Raw genomic sequence first — 17627 nt, 5'->3', positions numbered from 1 at the left:
CATCAGTAGATACTTTGTGGAGAACCCTACTGGCTTCTAGGGTAGCCCAAATGGGGTTCTCCTCGTGGCCTGCTTGGCCCTTTTGGAGGTGCTGTGGGTGGAGGAGCTCCAGGACCCAGGAAGCCAGGCAGTCTTCTCACCAGGACCTTCAGATGGGAAAAAGAAGAGCAGACCCAGCCCCAGAATGGGTTTTCCTGCTGACCCCCAACTGGTGTCTTCTCACTGATGCCAGTGGAGGACACCCACCTGCCCTTGCTCCTGTTTTCAGGGCTGTGGGGCCTGAACCACTTGGAAAAAGGGGTTTTGACCCCTTAAAAGTGAAGCCAAAATTGGTTATCAGCATCAATCGTAAAGTAACTTGCAACTTGCTTGAGGCTGGGGGAGAAGGGGGGAGCCCCACACTCCTTGGATTGCTGCAAGGAAGCCAGAGGAGATTTCCCCACCTCAGGTTGGCCAACCTCAAGATGGAAGCAACCCTCTACATCACCTCTTCAGGAGCAGAGACCTCCTGGCTCTAAGGACACCCCCAAACCACCTCTTCCTGATTCTAGCAGGACACAACTTCTGCTGCTGCTGCTGCTGCTGCTCCTTGACCTCTCCAAACATCTCCTGGTGCCTCCCGGAGCTGCAGCTGACCCTGGCAGAAGTAAGTTGGTGCCTTTCTCCTCGGAGGAAGCCCCATGCTGGGATGCTGGAAGCCGTTTCCAAAGCCCCACTCCCGTAGTGATGGGAGAGGTGCTATTAATAAACCCTGTCAGATCTGATGGCTTCTCTCTGTGCCAATGGAGAGGGTGGCTTGGGGAAGGGGGAGGGGGGGGGGGGGCGCGGCGGCGAGGCGAGGGTGGGAGGGGGGAACCTGCTTCTCTTGAGCTGTTTCGTAGCTAGGAGCTCGCCCTCGGTGCAGGAGCATGGGATGGCTCAGCAGGCTGTTCAGTCAGCTTTCCTGTAAGTCATTGGGGGGAGGCACTTTCTGGGGGCTCATGAGGGTGAAGGGGGTGGCTGGGTTGATATTTTTTTTTGGCAGGGCAAAAAGGTTGCCCGAGGGCTGTGATGAGAGCAAGCAGGCCAGAGGTGGACTTAAGCCCAGGCACCTCCTTTAGTGATGGGATGGAGAGGGAAGGAGGCAAGAGGCTGGAGAGAGGAGAAAGGGGTGCACAGGAAAGGAGTGATGCAGCTCCTCAGCTCTGTGAAGCCGCAGCAGTGGGGTCCCTAAAGCCTGTTGTCTCTCCCCCCCCCCCCCCCCAACAAGCCTTTCTGAAGTGTGCTGAGGTAGCTTCACCTCTTTGAGGGTCTTCAGGGGTTTAAAGAGCTTGGCTGGCACCGGGCAAGAGTGTGGGTGCAGGCTGGCAGCGCTGCTCTCCCTGCGTGCGTGGGAGAGCTGCCACCGGAGCTCCAGGCACCGCTGGTGGGGTTAGGCTGGGAAGAGGGTGATGGTGGTTGACCTGTGTCCATCCGAAGCTCTCCTGGCCCCCAGGGGAGTGTTGCTCACATCCAGAAGCTCTTGGGTCTCTGTGCTTCTTCCCTTCCGTATCTCTTGGGGTGCAAGATGTTGCTCCTGCTCTGTGCCTGGCCGTGGGGATGCTGCCACAGTGTTCCAGGGGTCATAGAGGGAAGGGGCTGTGCCCAGGTCGTGCCTAGTCTAGCTCCTGTTGTTCCCAGCCATTGCACCTTGCAGGGGGGTTAATCTGGGGAGCTGCAGGAAGCTGAGTGGAGGAGGAGGTGGTGAGACCTGTCTCTGAACACCTCGCCAAGGCAGAAGGTGCTATGTGGAGGGACAGAGCTGTGTGGTGGGCCACAGCCATCAGTGGGGTGATCTGGCAGGGAGCTGCTAAGCCACAGGTGGGGAGATCCCCCAGGGGTCTGCAGCTCCCTGGGACCCTGCAAGCTCCTTCCCAGGGTTTGGGGAGCTGCTCCACCAGATAGATCCCAGTACTTCCTCCATCCCTGCAGCTCCCTGGGACCCTGCAAGCTCCTTCCCAGGGTTTGGGGAGCTGCTCCACCAGACAGACCCCAGCACTTCCCCCATCCCTGCAGCTCCCTGGGACCCTGCAAGCTCCTTCCCAGGGTTTGGGGAGCTGCTCCACCAGACAGACCCCAGCACTTCCCCCATCCCTGCAGCTCCCTGGGACCCTGCAAGCTCCTTCCCAGGGTTTGGGGAGCTGCTCCACCAGACAGACCCCAGCACTTCCCTCATCCCGCTTGGCATGGGGGTGCCCGCGACCATCGCCACTGCTCCCCAGGATCGTGGCTGCCCCATTGCATGCCGTGGGGCACCTATTGCTTCATCCAGCCGTTCCCTGCCTCTGGCCCCTCCAGTGGTTGCCCAAACTGCTTGGGCAGAGCCCTGGGGTCAAGGTTAAGTCTTGTGCAGGCCTGGGTGTCCGACCTCAGCGCCCAGCCATGGAGGAGGTTCTGAGAGGAGCGCTAAAGCAAGCGTTAGGGGGGGTGCTGGTGCACCCCAGAAGCCAGGCGGTGCTACCGCGGCCCGGGGGTGTGGCGGTGCCCGGGCGGCCTCCCTCTGACCGCAAGCGCTGCCCCGGCTGCCTCTTGCACCATCCTCCTTCCTGCCTCGGCTTCTTCCGCGGCCCTGGGACATCCCCTCGGCAGCTGTGGTTTTGGGGAGGGACCCCTCTGCAGCGGGGGCTTGCGGCGGGCAACCTGCCAGCTGCTCCAGGTACGAGCGGCACCTGAGCGCCAGCCTGCCCGGCTCCCTGCCCGGCTCCCTGCCCGGCTCCCTGCCCGGCTCCCTGCCCGGCTCCCTGCCCCGCTCCCTGCCCCGCTCCCTGCCCCGCTCCCTGCCCCGCTCCCTGCCCCGCTCCCTGCCCCGCTCCCGGCGCATCCCGAGAGCTGCCCCCGCCGGGCTGCGGCACTCGGCTGGGGAGAGGCTGGCTCGGCAGGTGAGGGGCCCTTCGCCTTCATCGCCTCCCACCTCCTCTTCGGGCTGTTGGCAGCCTTTGGCAAGCCCTTTCCGGAAGCGGGCGACGGGGAAGGAGTGGTTTTATCACCGGTACCAACCGGCGGGGACGGGACACGCACACACACCGGGACACGCTCGCCCCGGGACACACACACACCGGGACACGCTCGCTCCGGGACACGCACACGCACCGGGACACGCTCGCCCCGGGACACGCACACGCCCCGGGACACGCACACACCGGGACTCGCACACACCGGGACACACGCACACACCGGGACACGCACACACCGGGACACACTCACACACCGGGACACACGCACACACCGGGACACGCACACACCGGGACACGCACACACCGGGACACGCACACACACCGGGACACGCACACACCGGGACACGCACGCACACCGGGACACGCACACACACCGGGACACGCACACACCGGGACACGCGCACACCGGGGCACACACACCGGGACACGCACACGCACCGGGACACGCACACACACCGGGACACGCACACACACACACACCGAGACACGCACACACCGGGACACACGCACACACACCGGGACACGCACACCCCGGGACACGCACGCACACCCCGGGACACGCACACACCCCGGGACACGCACACACCCCGGGACACGCACACACACCGGGACACGCACACGCCCTCCCCACTCAGGCCAGCCCGGGGTGCGGGGGTGAAGGCAGCTCCCACAGCCTCCAGCAAGGTGAGAGAGCCTCTCTGCCTGTTCTCAGAGGGCACGCTTGGGTGCCAGCGGGGCATGAGGGAGAGCCGCCCGGTGTGGGTGCAGGACAGGGGCACCCCAGCCCGTGGTGTTCAGGAGTTTGGGGGGGGGTGGGGGGTTTGAAGGCGGCGTGCAGCATTCCCCTAAGCTTCCCCTGCCCTGCCACTGGTGTTGGGGTGGTGCCCAGGCTCTGCTATCTCCTGTTGGCCTCGGTGTTTGCCCAGCGCTGGGGCGGGTCCTGCCGGCGGAGCATGCCTGCGTGGGCTCCCTGGCACGGCACGGCGCGGCGCTGGTGAGGGCACGGGGAGGAAAGCTGGGGGATAGGTTGGACTGGATGATCTTGGAGGTCTCTTCCAACCTGGTTGATTCTATGATTCTATGGAGGTGGGGGGCATGACAGGCTGGTGCAAGAGCCCCGAGACCTTTGCAGTGGAGCTTGGTGCCTTGTCCCAATGGATGATGCCCTGAGGACGTGTTGCTTCGGACAGGGCTGGCTGCTAGGTTGGACTGGATGAGCTTGGAGGTCTCTTCCAACCTGGTTGATTCTATGATTCTGTGGAGGTGGGGAGCATGACAGGCTGGTGCAAGAGCCCCGAGACCTTTGCAGTGGAGCTTGATGCCTTGTCCCAATGGATGATGCCCTGAGGACGTGTTGCTTCGGACAGGGCTGGCTGCTAGGTTGGACTGGATGAGCTTGGAGGTCTCTTCCAACCTGGTTGATTGATTCTATGATTCTCTTCACCCAGTCCTGCCCCTAGAAAAGGTAGCCCCAGTGCGTGGTCCTCCAGGACAGGGATATTTGGGGATGTGTGACCACTTGGACAGGGATTGGAAAGGATTTAGGGAGTCCTGGAGGTTCTGTGCAGGGCTGGGGCTGTCCTGAAGTGATGGAGAGCTGATGGGGAAGGTGACCAAGGCACCTGTGTTGTGGCAGGGAGGTGGGGAGAGGTCAGTGCTGGTGGCTGGGCTTGAGTGTGGCATGACCAGGGGGCATCCTGCACAAGTTGGTACTACAAGGGTCTTCCACCTACCTTGTGGCCCAAAACCATGCCCAGCACAGGTGTTGGAAGGACTTTGTGAGAGAGTCTTAGAGGTGCTGTGTGGGCCTGGGAGTGTCCCAAGGAGGTGACAGGGAGCTGATGGGGGAGGTGACCATGACAACAGCCGTGTGGCAGGGAGAGGTCAGTGCTGGTGGCTGGGTTTGAATGTGGTGTGTCCTGAGTGCTTCATGGTCGAGGTCCTTCACTCACCTCTTGGCAGGGTGGGTGAACCATGCCAAGCACAGGGTTATTTCCAGGACAAGGTAGCCAGTGGGGACTTGAGTTCTGTCAGGGAGGGAACAGCCAGCTCCAGCATCCCATTGTAGCCAGCACCCGGTTGCATTAGCTGCAGGGAACAGGGGCTTGGATGCTCCATGGTGTCTTCAAAGGCTGGACAGACATGCAGGAGATGCTTTGCCTGTGCTAGTGACACACACACACACTAGTGCATGCAAGGGCACTGAGGGCTGTGGTGTGCAGGGACACCAGTGCCACCATCCCTGGGCTCTGACTTTCCATGCCTTTGGGCTGGTAATACTCAGCAGAAAGGCTCTTGCAGGAGCTGGGGGCTGGGAGAGCAGCATCTGAGTCACTTTGCTTTTTCCCTGGCAGAGGTATTACTCACAAGGGGTAGAGGGAGCTGGGAACCTTGCATGTGAAGCCTGGCTCGTGATTCAAATCCCAACGTTGGCACACACGGTGTGGTACCCACCTCTTCTCCAACGAGGCATCCTGGCAAGCAGGAGGGAGAAAAAACCAGGATACCCAGCACCATAATCCCAGGGAAGACTTTTCCCTGAGGAACCACAGGGCTTAATTTGGCTTTTATTTTTTTTGTTCCCCCTTGGAAAATCCTTTTAGGTCAGCTGTGTTTTCCCCCTAGGATGATGCTGGCTGCAGGGAAGGGGAGGACAGCGTTGGTGATCGCAGTGCCACGGCAGCCAGGCCCACCCCAGCTCTGTTTGGGGAAGTGGCTGTCAAAGAAGGAAGAGGAACACAACAGCTCACTGGGGATGTGGCTGCCCTCAGCCCCTGGGGAAACCTCGCAGGGCTCCCTTGGGCTTTTCGTTTTGGGGCAGTTTTCTGTGTTTAAAAAGGGCTCCAAAGCAGAACTCTGCTTCCCACAGGGAAAAACCCAGCGCATGGAAGATGGGGGAGAGGCTTCTGCCCAGCTGTAACCAGCAGTCAGGCAGCTTAGCTGGTGCTGAGGTGGATGAGGATGTACAGAAAGGCTGTGCAGGAGGAGGAAGTGCTGCAGACTGGGCAGTGTGGCTGTGAGCCCTGGAGGCCATGGCTGGGACCAGCAAAGAGCCACATGAAGCAGAGGTGGCCTTGGAGGGGGGTAAAAAAAACCCCAAACCTGGATATTTTTAGGGTGTGAGTTATTTGATCTCAGAGAGGACTCAAAGCCAATGGCCTAAAAGTGTCCACTTTGCTCCTTGGACTGAAAAGTTGCCTGCTCATGCCCTGCCCTGAGGAGGTTGATTTCCACAGAGGCTCCTCAGCATCTTGACTCTGTTAGTTGAGGTGAAAGAGCTCTGCCTGTGCCCTGCCCTTGTGCCTGCAGAGCAGAGTCCTGGTAGCTGCCCTGCTTGGCTCCCACCTGCCTCAGTCTGATGCAGATTTGACAGACTTCTGTCATTTAGGGGCACAAAAATGATCTGAAGGCTGGAAGAATTCTCAGAAGAGAATTGAGGTTGTTTAATTTGGAGAGGAGAAGGCTCCAGCAAGACTTCCTTGTAGTTTTTCAGCACTTAAAGGGGCCTGAGAGAGGTGGAGACAGACTTTTCAGTAGGGCTTCTTGTGACAGGACAAGGGGTGATGGTTTCAGACTAAAACTGGCTGGAGAGCAGCCCTGAGGAGAGGGACCTGGGGCTGCTGCTGGAGGAGAAGCTCAGCAGGAGCCAGCAGTGTGCACTTGCAGCCCAGAAAGCCAAGCAGAGCCTGGGCTACAGCAGCAGAAGTGTGGCCAGCAGGGCCAGGGAGGGGATTCTCCCCCTCTGCTCTGCTCTGCTGAGACCCCACCTGGAGTACTGCATCCAGCTCTGGAGCCTCTATTCCAAGAGGGCTGTGGAGATGCTGGAGTGTGTCCAGAGCAGGGCCAGGAGGATGCTGAGAGGGCTGCAGCAGCTCTGCTGTGAGCACAGACTGAAAGAGTGGAGGCTCCCAGGTGACCTTCTTGTGGCCTTCCAGGACCTGAAGGCGGCTTAAAAAAAGTTGGGGAGGGACTTTGGAGGCTGTGAGGGAGTGGCAGGAGTGGGGGGAATGGAGCAAAGCTGGAGGTGGGGAGCTTGAGAGTGGAGGTGAGGAGGAAGTTGTTGAGCAGGAGAGTGGTGAGAGGCTGGACTGGGTTGCCCAGGGAGGTGGTTGAGGCCCCATGGCTGGAGGTGTTTGAGGCCAGGCTGTGTGAGGCTGTGTGCAGCCTGCTCTAGGGTAGGGTGTCCCTGGGCATGGCAGGGGGGTTGGAACTGGCTGCTCCTTGTGGTCCCTTCCAAGCCTGACTGATTCTAAAAGAAGAGATGCAGACTGGAAAGAAGGAAGAAATTGTTGATGCTGACAGTGGTGAGGCCCTGGCCCAGGTTGCCTAGAGAGGTGGTAGATGTCCCATCCCTGGAGTCATTCCAGGTCAGGTTGGATGTGGCTCTGAGCAGCCTGCTCTAGTTGATAATGCCCCAGCTCACTGCAGGGGGGTTGGGCTAGATGACCTTTAAAGGTCTCTTCCCATCCAAATGCTTCTGTGATTCTGTTCTGTCACCTCCACAGGACTGCTGCCATGGGCAAGAGCTTGCTACCTGTAGCCTGATCTCAGTCTTGTGTCCTGAGCTGGCTCCAGCAACAGAGAGAGTGATTGGCATTGGAATGGGCTGCCCAGGGAGGTGGTGGAGTCTCTGTGCCTGGAGGTGTTGAAGCAAAGCCTGGCTGAGGCACTTAGTGCCATGGTCTGGTTGCTTGGCCAGGGCTGGGTGCTAGGTTGGAGTGGCTGAGCTTGGAGCTCTCTTCCAACCTGCTTGAGTCTGTGATTCTATTGCCTGGGGTGCTTTGCTTTGGAGCCTTGTGCAAGCCAAGCTGCAAACCAGCCACACCTGGGCATGCTGCACACTGCACAGCCACACCTGGGCATGCTGTGCACTGCCACACTGCACAACCACAGCTGGGCATGCTGCACACTGCACAGCCAGCCATGCTGCACAGCTGGGCACGCTGTACACTGTCACACTGTGTGCCCAGATGTGCTGCATACCTTGCCACACTGCACCACACTGCACACTGCTGTGTCACATGCCTCGCTGTGCGATGTACCCTGTGCCATGCTACAGGCCCAGTTGCCCTGCACACTGTGCCAGGCTGCATGCCCTGCCACGCTGCACACCTCGTCCTGTTGCACACTGTGCCATGCTGCGTGCCCTGCCACGCTGCAGACCTTGTCCTGTTGCACACTGTGCCAGGCTGCATGCCCTGCCACGCTGCACACCTCGTCCTGTTGCACACTGTGCCATGCTGCGTGCCCTGCCACGCTGCAGACCTTGTCCTGTTGCACACTGTGCCAGGCTGCATGCCCTGCCACGCTGCACACCTCGTCCTGTTGCACACTGTGCCATGCTGCGTGCCCTGCCACGCTGCAGACCTTGTCCTGTTGCACACTGTGCCAGGCTGCATGCCCTGCCACGCTGCACACCTCGTCCTGTTGCACACTGTGCCATGCTGCGTGCCCTGCCACGCTGCAGACCTTGTCCTGTTGCACACTGTGCCATGCTGCATGCCCTGCCACGCTGCACACCTCGTCCTGTTGCACACTGTGCCATGCTGCATGCCCAGCCAGGCTGCACACCTCGTCCTGTTGCACACTGTGCCATGCTGCATGCCCAGCCAGGCTGCACACCTCGTCCTGTTGCACACTGTGCCATGCTGCATGCCCAGCCAGGCTGCACACCTCGTCCTGTTGCACACTGTGCCATGCTGCATGCCCAGCCAGGCTGCACACCTCGTCCTGTTGCACACTGTGCTATGCTGCATGCCCAGCCAGGCTGCACTCTGTGCCCTTTTGCACACTCTGCCATGCTGCATACCTTGCCACACCGCACACCCCTCTGCCCTTGCCTTGCTCTGCCCCATGCAGCACCCTGCATAAGCAGAGGAAATGATCTCTTCCCCATCCAGGGCTTGGAGACTTTTCCTTCCCCCTTCCAGCTGGAGCTTGCTGCATCCCAGGCAAGGGGGTTCCAGGCAGCAGGGGAGTCAGGCTTCAGGGCTAGGAGAGGTGATTGAAGTCTCTCTCCTCAGCAGGAAGAAATAGAGGTAGAGGAGGAAGGAGAGGAGGAGGAAGAAAGGGCTTTGCCTTCACCTCCTGCTGCTGCAGCCGGAGGCCAAATACCTGTATGTGTTGCCAGGCTCTGGCCTGTCCCCGTGGGGCCCTGCTGGGGCTGGGAATTTCCACCTGGCAGAAGCTGGGACGTTTTGCAGCCTGGTTTTCTCTCCAAAGGCTGAAGCACAAGAGAGATTCCTTCCCTGCTCCATCTCCAAACCCTTCTCCTCCTGCGGTGTGCTCGCTGGGGCTCGCAGTGCAAACAGCTCTAGAAATCACCCAGTTTGGGGGAGCTCCAGGGGAACAAGCAGTCTGTTTTGACCTGAGCTGGTACAATTGTTCCCCAAGGATCAGTGCTGAGCCCAGTCCTGTTCAATGTCTTTATTGATGACCTGGACCAGGGGATTGAGTCCAGCATCGGTAAGTTTGCAGATGACACCAAGCTAGGAGCAGGTGTGGAGCTGTTGGAGGGTAGGAGAGCCCTGCAGAGGGACCTGGCCAGGCTGGATGGGTGGGCAGAGGCCAATGGGATGAGACTGAACAAGGCCAAGTGCAGGGTTCTGCACTTTGGCTACAACAACCCCAAGCAGCACTACAGGCTGGGGACAGAGTGGCTGAGAGCAGCCAGGAGGAAAGGGACCTGGGGGTGCTGGTAGAGAGGAGCTGAAGATGAAGCAGCAGTGTGCCCAGGTGGGCAGGAGAGCCAATGGCATCCTGGCCTGGCTCAGGAGCAGTGTGGCCAGCAGGACAAGGGAGGTTATTCTGCCCCTGGACTCAGCACTGCTCAGGCCACACCTTGAGTGCTGTGTCCAGTTCTGGGCTCCTCAATTCAAGAGAGATGTTGAGGTGCTGGAAGGTGTCCAGAGAAGGGCAACAAAGCTGGTGAGGGGCCTGGAGCACAAATCCTATGAGGAGAGGTTGAGGGAGCTGGGCCTGTTTAGCCTGGAGAAGAGGAGGCTCAGGGGTGATCTTATTACTGTCTACAACTACCTGAAGGGGCATTGTAGCCAGGTGGGGGGTGGCCTCTTCTCCCAGGCAACCAGCAATAGAACAAGGGGACACAGTCTCAAGTTGTGCCAGGGTAGGTCTAGGCTGGATGTTAGGAAGAAGTTCTTGACAGAGAGAGTGATTGGCATTGGAATGGGCTGCCCAGGGAGGTGGTGGAGGCACCGTCCCTGGGGGTCTTCAAGAAAAGCCTGGCTTAGGCACTCAGTGCCATGGTCTGGTTGATTGGATAGGGCTGGGTGCTAGGTTGGAGTGGCTGAGCTTGGAGGTCTCTTCCAACCTGGTTAATTCTATGATTCTATGATTCTATGAATTGCTGCTCAGACCAAGCGAGCAGAGAGTTGGAGGTACCTCAGAGGCTCCTTTAGGGTTTTTTCCATGTTAAAAAAAGGATGTTTCAAGTCATTCTTCCCAAGAAAGCTTTGCAAAGGGTAAAACTCTTCTAGTTTGGTTTTGTGTAAGCCTGTAAGCTAGAAATGATTGATGAGCAAGGATATAAAAGGCTTAATTAAATGACAGCAATTAATTTCCCCCACCCCCAAGCTCAGGTAAGGTCCCTTGGGAATTATCAAGGGCTTTTCCAGGCTGTGGAGAAGCAGCTGGAGCTTGAAATTCCCATTTGGTGCAGGGAAAAGGTGCAGGATGAGAGCTGGAGGAGCTGAAGCCTGGCACCCTCCTGGGGTATTTCTACCTAGCCAGGAGTTTTCATACAGCCATGGAATGGTTTGAGTGGGAGGGGGCCTCTCAATCCCTGTTTTCAGTGAGCTGAGACATCTCAGATGGCCAGCCCTGGAAGAATTCCAGGTCAGGTTGGATGGAGCTAGTTGGAGATGACCCTGCTCACTGCAACAGGATTGGACTAGATGACCTTTCAAGGGACTTTCCTGTCCAAACTGTTCTGACATTCAATGTTTCTATGATCTTCAGCTATATCAGGTTACTCAGAACCCTGTGGCCCTGGTCCTACATGACCTGGAGTGTTGCCAGAGTTGAGGCATCCACCACCTCTCTGGGCAACCTGGGCCAGGATCTCATCACCCTCCACATAAACCATTCCTTCTGTGTAGTCTGAATCTCTCCTCTGTTTAGTTTAAGGTCATCACTCTTTGTCCTGTCACAACAGGCCCCAATTAAAGTCCATCTCAAAGAGTTTGGGAGGGGATGAGTCTTCTTCAGGAAGCTCAGTGGGATTGGTGTAAGTGCACCCAGAAAAGGGTCCCCTGCTTGCAGCAGGGACCTTGGAATGGTGGTGCTGGCCACATCCTGCAGCCAGTGCCCAGTGCCAGCTCCCTCAAGCTTCACACAGAGAGTCATGGAGTGATTTTGGCTGGAAGATACCTTTAAGATCATGGAGTGGTTTTGGTTGGAATTGATCTTTAAGGTCATGGAGCAGATTTGGCTGGGAGAGATCTTTAAGATCATGGAGTGGTTTTGGTTGGAAGAGATCTGTAAGATCATGGAGCAGTTTTGGTTTGAAGAGACCTTTAATGTCATGGAGTGGTTTTGGTTGGGAGAAATCTTTAAGATCATGGAGTGGTTTTGGTTGGAAGAGACCTTTAAGATCATGGAGTGGTTTTGGTTGGGAGAGACCTTTAATGTCATGGAGTGGTTTTGGTTGGAAGAGACCTTTAAGATCATGGAGTGGTTTTGGTTGGGAGAGACCTTTAATGTCATGGAGTGGTTTTGGTTGGAAGAGACCTTTAATGTCATGGAGTGGTTTTGGTTGGAAGAGACCTTTAAGATCATGGAGTGGTTTTGGTTGGAAGAAATCTTTAAGATCATGGAACAGTTTTGACTGGAAGAGATCTTTAAGATCATGGAGTGGTTTTGGTTGGAAGAGACCTTTAATGTCATGGAGTGGTTTTGGTTGGAAGAGACCTTTAATGTCATGGAGTGCTTTTGGTTGGGAGAAATCTTTAAGATCATGGAGTGGTTTTGGTTTGAAGAGACCTTTAATGTCATGGAGTGCTTTCGGTTGGAAGAGACCTTTAATGTCATGGAGTGCTTTTGGTTGGGAGAAATCTTTAAGATCATGGAGTGGTTTTGGTTGGAAGAGTCCTTTAAGATCATGGAGTGGTTTTGGCTGGGAGAAATCTTTAAGATCATGGAACAGTTTTGACTGGAAGAGATCTTTAAGATCATGGAGTGGTTTTGGTTTGAAGAGACCCTTAATGTCATGGAGTGCTTTTGGTTTGAAGAGACCTTTAATGTCATGGAGTGCTTTTGGTTTGAAGAGACCCTTAATGTCATGGAGTGCTTTTGGTTGGAAGAGACCCTTAATGTCATGAAGTGCTTTTGGTTTGAAGAGACCTTTAATGTCATGGAGTGCTTTTGGTTTGAAGAGACCTTTAATGTCATGGAGTGCTTTTGGTTTGAAGAGACCTTTAAGGCCATGGAGCAGTTTTGGTTGGGAGAGACCTGTAAGATGACGGAGTCCAAGCATGAACCCAGCACTCCCAGGTCACCACTAAACCACGTCGGTCAGCACCTCTTTCCAATCCCTCCAGGGATGAGGACTCCAGAACCCCAACAGGAGTTTCTACCCCAGCCCCTCTGTTTTCCTTCCCAAAAGGAAGCAGGAGCAGCATCTCTTGGGTTGCTTGGCGACCGGAATGCTTAGCGACCAGGACCTCCAGCAGCCTTCCTGACGTGCCAAGCGTGCTGCTGCTGCAAGCCCTCGCCCGCTCCACTTCCTTCTCCTGCAGAAAGGTTACGGGGAAATACGCCCACCCTGTTCCCAGGAAGCTGATTCCCTTCCCTCAGGGGTGGCTTTCAGTGCTGCTCTGGGCTTATTTTTAGCCTGATGGCGTTGTGTGAGCTTGGATGCTTTGGTTTGCTAGGGAAAGGTTGAGCCCTGCCAGCCGACTCCAGCCCTTTGGTTGCTTCAGTCCTGTCCTCCCGCATCATCCTAGAGCATGAAGCACCTCTAGAATCCCTCCTACAGCTGTCCAAAAGGGCTTGCAGAGCTCTCTAGTCATGAATTTAGGAGCTCTTGCAGACTGTTGGCATATTTGACCCTTCTCCTTCTAGCACAGTCTCATTGTTCATGGCTGGAGCGATGCTGGATTCACATTTGGTTGTGGATGTAGAAGAGAAAAACCTTGTGCTGAATGATAAGAACAAGAGGAAATGGCCTCAAGTTGAGCCATGTGAAGTTTAGGTTGGACACAAAGAAGAATTTCTTACACAAAGGCACTGTCAAGGCCTAGGACAGGCTGCCCAAGGCAGTGGTGGAGGTTATTCTGCCACTGGACTCAGCACTGCTCAGGCCACAGCTTGAGTGCTGTGTCCAGTTCTGGGCTTCTCAACTCGAGAGAGATGTTGAGGTGCTGGAAGGTGTCCAGAGAAGGGCAAGGAAGCTGGTGAGGGGCCTGGAGCACAGCCCTGTGAGGAGAGGCTGAGGGAGCTGGGGGTGTGCAGCCTGCAGAAGAGGAGGCTCAGGGCTGACCTCATTGCTGTCTGCAGCTGCCTGAAGGGAGGCTGCAGCCAGGTGGGGTTGGGCTCTTCTGCTGGGCAAGCAGCAAGAGAAGAAGGGGACAGAAGGGGAGGTCTAGGCTGGATGTGAGGAGGAAGTTGTTGTCAGAGAGAGTGATTGGCATTGGAATGGGCTGCCCAGGGAGGTGGTGGAGTCTCTGTGCCTGGAGGTGTTGAAGCCAAGCCTGGCTGAGGCACTTAGTGCCATGGTCTGGTTGCTTGGCCAGGGCTGGGTGCTAGGTTGGCCTGCCTGAGCTTGGAGGTCTCTTCCAACCTGGCTGATTCTATGATCCTATGCTTCTAGCATCTCGGCCCCTCAAGGACTGGTCTGCTGGCAGCTTGCCAGAGCCACTCTTTCCCAGATGGTCCTTCCTCATCCCATGCCTAGCTCCAGATAAACAGCTCCGCTCTCTGCCGGGAACAGGGAGATCTTTTCCCCTGGTGCCTGAGTCACCCCCTCCAGCTGAGCTGCCTCGCGTGGGCTTTGGCAGCAGCGCTCCTGGTGTCATTCCCGATTCCCCAGGAGCGCCGGCGCTGCTGCGGGCCGGATCGGCGCTGCCCGGGGGCAGGTCGGGAGGTCAGCACGGGAGATGGGATGGGAGGGGACGTGGGATGCAGGGGAAATGGGCTAGAAGGGGAGCTGGGGTGCAAGGAGAAATGGGATGTGGGTGGAAGGGGGATGTGGGGAGTGATGGTAAGTGGGGAGCGATGGGATGTGGGGAGAGGTGGGATGCATGGGGAGATGGGATGTGGGGAGCAGTGGGATGCAGGAGGAGGTGGAATGCAGGGAGAGGTGGGATATGGGGAGCAGTGGGATATGGGGAGCAGTGGGATGCATGGGGAGGTGGGATGCAGGAGAGGTGGGATGTGGGAAGCAGCAGGATGCAGGGAGAGGTGGGATGCAGGGAGAGATGGGATGTGGGGGGCAATGGGCTGCAGGAGGAGGTGGGCTGCAGGAGGAGGTGGGATGCAGGAGGACCTGGGATGCAGGGAGAGATGGGATATGGTGAGCAATGTGATGCATGGGGAGATGGGATGCAGGGAGAGGTGGGATATGGAGAGCAGTGGAATGCAGGAGGAGATGGGATGCAATGAGAGATGGGATGTGGGCAATGATGGGATGCATGAGGAGGTGGGATGTGGGGAGCAATGGGATGCAGGAGGAGATGGGATGCAGGGAAAGTAGGATGCAGGGGGAAACAAGATGCAAGGAGAGATGAGACACAGGGGTTATGGGATGAGTGAATAAACGGGATGTGGGGAGCAATGGGATGCAAGGGGAGATGGGGTGTGAGGAGTGATGGGATGCAGGGGGAGATGAGAAATGGGGGAGGATGGGATGTGGGTCCATGCCCAGCCTTGCACCCAGAGCTGACCATGCTGATGTTATCCAGTCTGAAAAGAGAGGTGCCTGACTGGGAGGAGGATAAACCCCTACAGGAGGCAGGACGAGGGCTCTTGGACTGGTGCTGTAGAAAGAGAGGTGTCACAGACATGGGACTGAGGAGGTCTGGGTGACTCTTGCTGTCTGTGTGAGGTGGTTTTGGCTGTCATGGGAAGCTGCTGCACCAGGGCATGGGGTGCCAGCAGTGGGTGGTGCTTTGGGTGCCCTTAGCAGAGGAGGCAACACCTCTGCTTCAGTCACATCCCAGGTGGCCTGACCTTGCTGACCAGAGCCTGTGTCACTTCCTTTGCTTTGCAAAACTCTGTGGGGACATCATGTGAGGAGCCCCAGTGCTGCCTGCCCAGGGTGGTAGGACTGTTCTGGTGACTCCCAGGCAACTCCCACCACTGAACCACACTCCCAACTGCCATCCCATTTGAAATCCCACTTCCAAGGGCCATCACATCCCACTGCCATGCTGACAGCATCATGCATGTGCCAGGAATGTGCTGGGAATGGGTGAAGTCCCTCATGGATGAACCCACACTGATGAGAAAGGGGAGAGATGCCCTGGATGGGCAGGACCAGGGGAAGAGGGGATGGAGGTCAGAAATGAGGTATGCCAGGAGATAGGACAGTCTGCATTACACACCACAAGCAGAGGGTGAGGTCTCACTGAATCTTGGCTCCCAGCCATCATGGAGGTCCTGGCAGCACCCTGAGGCATGTTTTTGTGTTGCCAGGCCCTTGATCCCTATCCAGGATCTGTGGTGGGGAGGCCAAAACCTGCTCCTAGACCTGGAGTGATGGATGGGAGCTAGGCAAGGCAGATTTTGGGGTAGATAGGAGGAAGAAGAGTTAAGTCTGGGAGTGTGGTGGGGGTAGTCAGACCACAGTGGGTGATCTTTTGGAGAGCCTTCATCCCCACTCCCAGTTTCATGTTGGAAAATCACTGGATTTGGTACCAGAGCAGGGCTGGGGGAGGATGCTGTGGGTGCCAGCCAGGGTGAGAGCCTGTCTGTTCCCCTGGAACCAGCAACAATGTGATGAGTCATATAAATACCTGCATAGATAGGGGAAGGGCTGGAGGCAGAGCAGGCAGCCCTGCCTTCCCTATCCCTGCCGGTGAGGAAATGGAATGACTCAGGCTGGACTCCCTGGCTTACTCTCAGGGCTCATTTTTCCTTGGATGGAGCCAGGATCCACCTTAGAAAGGACAGGATGGTTCAGGAAAGGATGTGTGGTGTCCTGACGTGAGGGATAATGGAGCCCACAGGCCAGTTTAGCAACTGGAGACCCTCCTGGGTGGCTGGGGTGAGTCACAGGTCAGCACTGTCCCCATCCCCTGGATCCTGGATTGGCATTCATAGAATGGGTTGGGTAGGAAGGGACCTTAAAGCTCATCTGGTTCCAGCCCCCTGACATGGGCAGAAACACCTTCCAATAGACCAGGGTGCTCAAAGCCTCATCCAACCTGGTCTGGAACACGTCCAGAGAGTAGGCATCCATGGGGCAACCTTGAACTCCTCCAGAGAGCAGGCATCCATGGGACACCCTTGAACACCTCCAGAGAGGGGGCATCCATGGGGCACCCTTGAACACCTCCAGAGAGCAGGCATCCATGGGACACCCTTGAACACCTCCAGAGAGGGGGCATCCATGGGGCAACCTTCTGCCAGCCAGCACAGGTACTTAGAGGGCAGTGGCATCTCTCAGTGGGACCTGGGTTTTCGGGGTAGCAGAGGAGTGGGATGCAGGCTGCTTGCTGGGCTCACTGCCTGCGTCTCTGAGCCTTGGCATACAGATGGGGAAGGTGAGGGTCAGCTCACCCAGGCTGGGAGGCCCCTGAGACCTGGGGTTTGGGGGTAGCAGAGGAGTGGGATGCAGGCTGCTTGCTGGGCTCACTGCTTGCACCTCTGAGCCTTGGCATACGAGTGGGGAGGCTGAGGGTCAGCTCACCCAGGCTGGGAGGCCTCTGAGACCTGGACTTTGGGTGTTGCAGAGGAGTGGGGTGCAGGCTGCTTGCTGGGCTCACTGCCTGCACCTCTGAGCCTTGGCATACGAGTGGGGAGGCTGAGGAACAGCTCACCCAGGCTGGGAGGGCCCTGAGTGGCTGGGTGAGCTGTTCCTCAGCTTCCCCATCTGTATGCCAAGGCTCACGTGGGTGCTGTGCACCCAAGCGCCTGGGTGCTATGCAAATGCCTCTGCCCTCACTTGTCAGCCTCAGCAGGAAGCTCAGGGCTCCGTCAGCGCAGGCTCAGCGTGGGGACAGAGGGGACAGCCACAGCGTGGGGACAGCCACAGCGTGGGGACAGCCACCTCGCTGCAAGTGCTGCTTGCCTCCTTCACGCCCTGCCCTGGCTGCCTTCAGGCTGTGAGCGGTGGGACCCAAGAGCCTCACCTCCATGAGGTGAGTGGAAGGCTGAGCCAGCAGCACATTGTCGTGCTGAGTTGGGGAAGGGACTTCGTGGGGTGGCCGTGGCCAGCAGGCCAAGTGTGGTGTCGTGCTGGAGCTTGAGGAGCCAGCAGCTGAGGCCCCAAACACTTCCAAGAGCGTGAGGATGCCTGGGAAGACTTCCTGCTTTGTGGCTGTACCAGGGGGGTGTGGAGGAGGTGGCTGTGAGCTGCCACCAGAAGTTCTTGGGGTAGCACTCCCAGGCGGTGGAGAGGCTGCTGAGGGACAGAGAGAGGCTGCAGCAAGGAGGGTGTTGGGGTGGGGAAAGTGGTGCAAGCTTTGGTGGGCTCCT

The 17627-nt window shown here is 57.5% G+C and overlaps 1 protein-coding gene across 11 annotated transcripts in view; it reads left to right on the top strand.

The window, feature by feature from the left end:
* The window catches only part of PTK2B (protein tyrosine kinase 2 beta), a 77266-nt gene that overhangs the window by 28409 nt on the left and 31230 nt on the right, over positions 1-17627 (top strand). For 6 of the 11 annotated variants that reach the window (XM_064146598.1, XM_064146597.1, XM_064146596.1 and 3 more), the window contains exon 2: positions 552-646. In XM_064146598.1, the coding sequence (XP_064002668.1) occupies positions 552-646 (95 nt within the window). Of the gene's footprint in view, positions 1-551; positions 647-860; positions 946-13984; positions 14074-17270; positions 17291-17627 lie in introns of those variants that run through there. The other 5 variants (XM_064146604.1, XM_064146599.1, XM_064146600.1 and 2 more) reach the window with 5 other exon arrangements.

Source organism: Pogoniulus pusillus, chromosome 7 (assembly GCF_015220805.1).
Source record: "Pogoniulus pusillus isolate bPogPus1 chromosome 7, bPogPus1.pri, whole genome shotgun sequence".
Taxonomy (NCBI): Eukaryota; Metazoa; Chordata; class Aves; order Piciformes; family Lybiidae; genus Pogoniulus; species Pogoniulus pusillus.
This window is presented reverse-complemented; position numbering and strand designations above follow the sequence as displayed.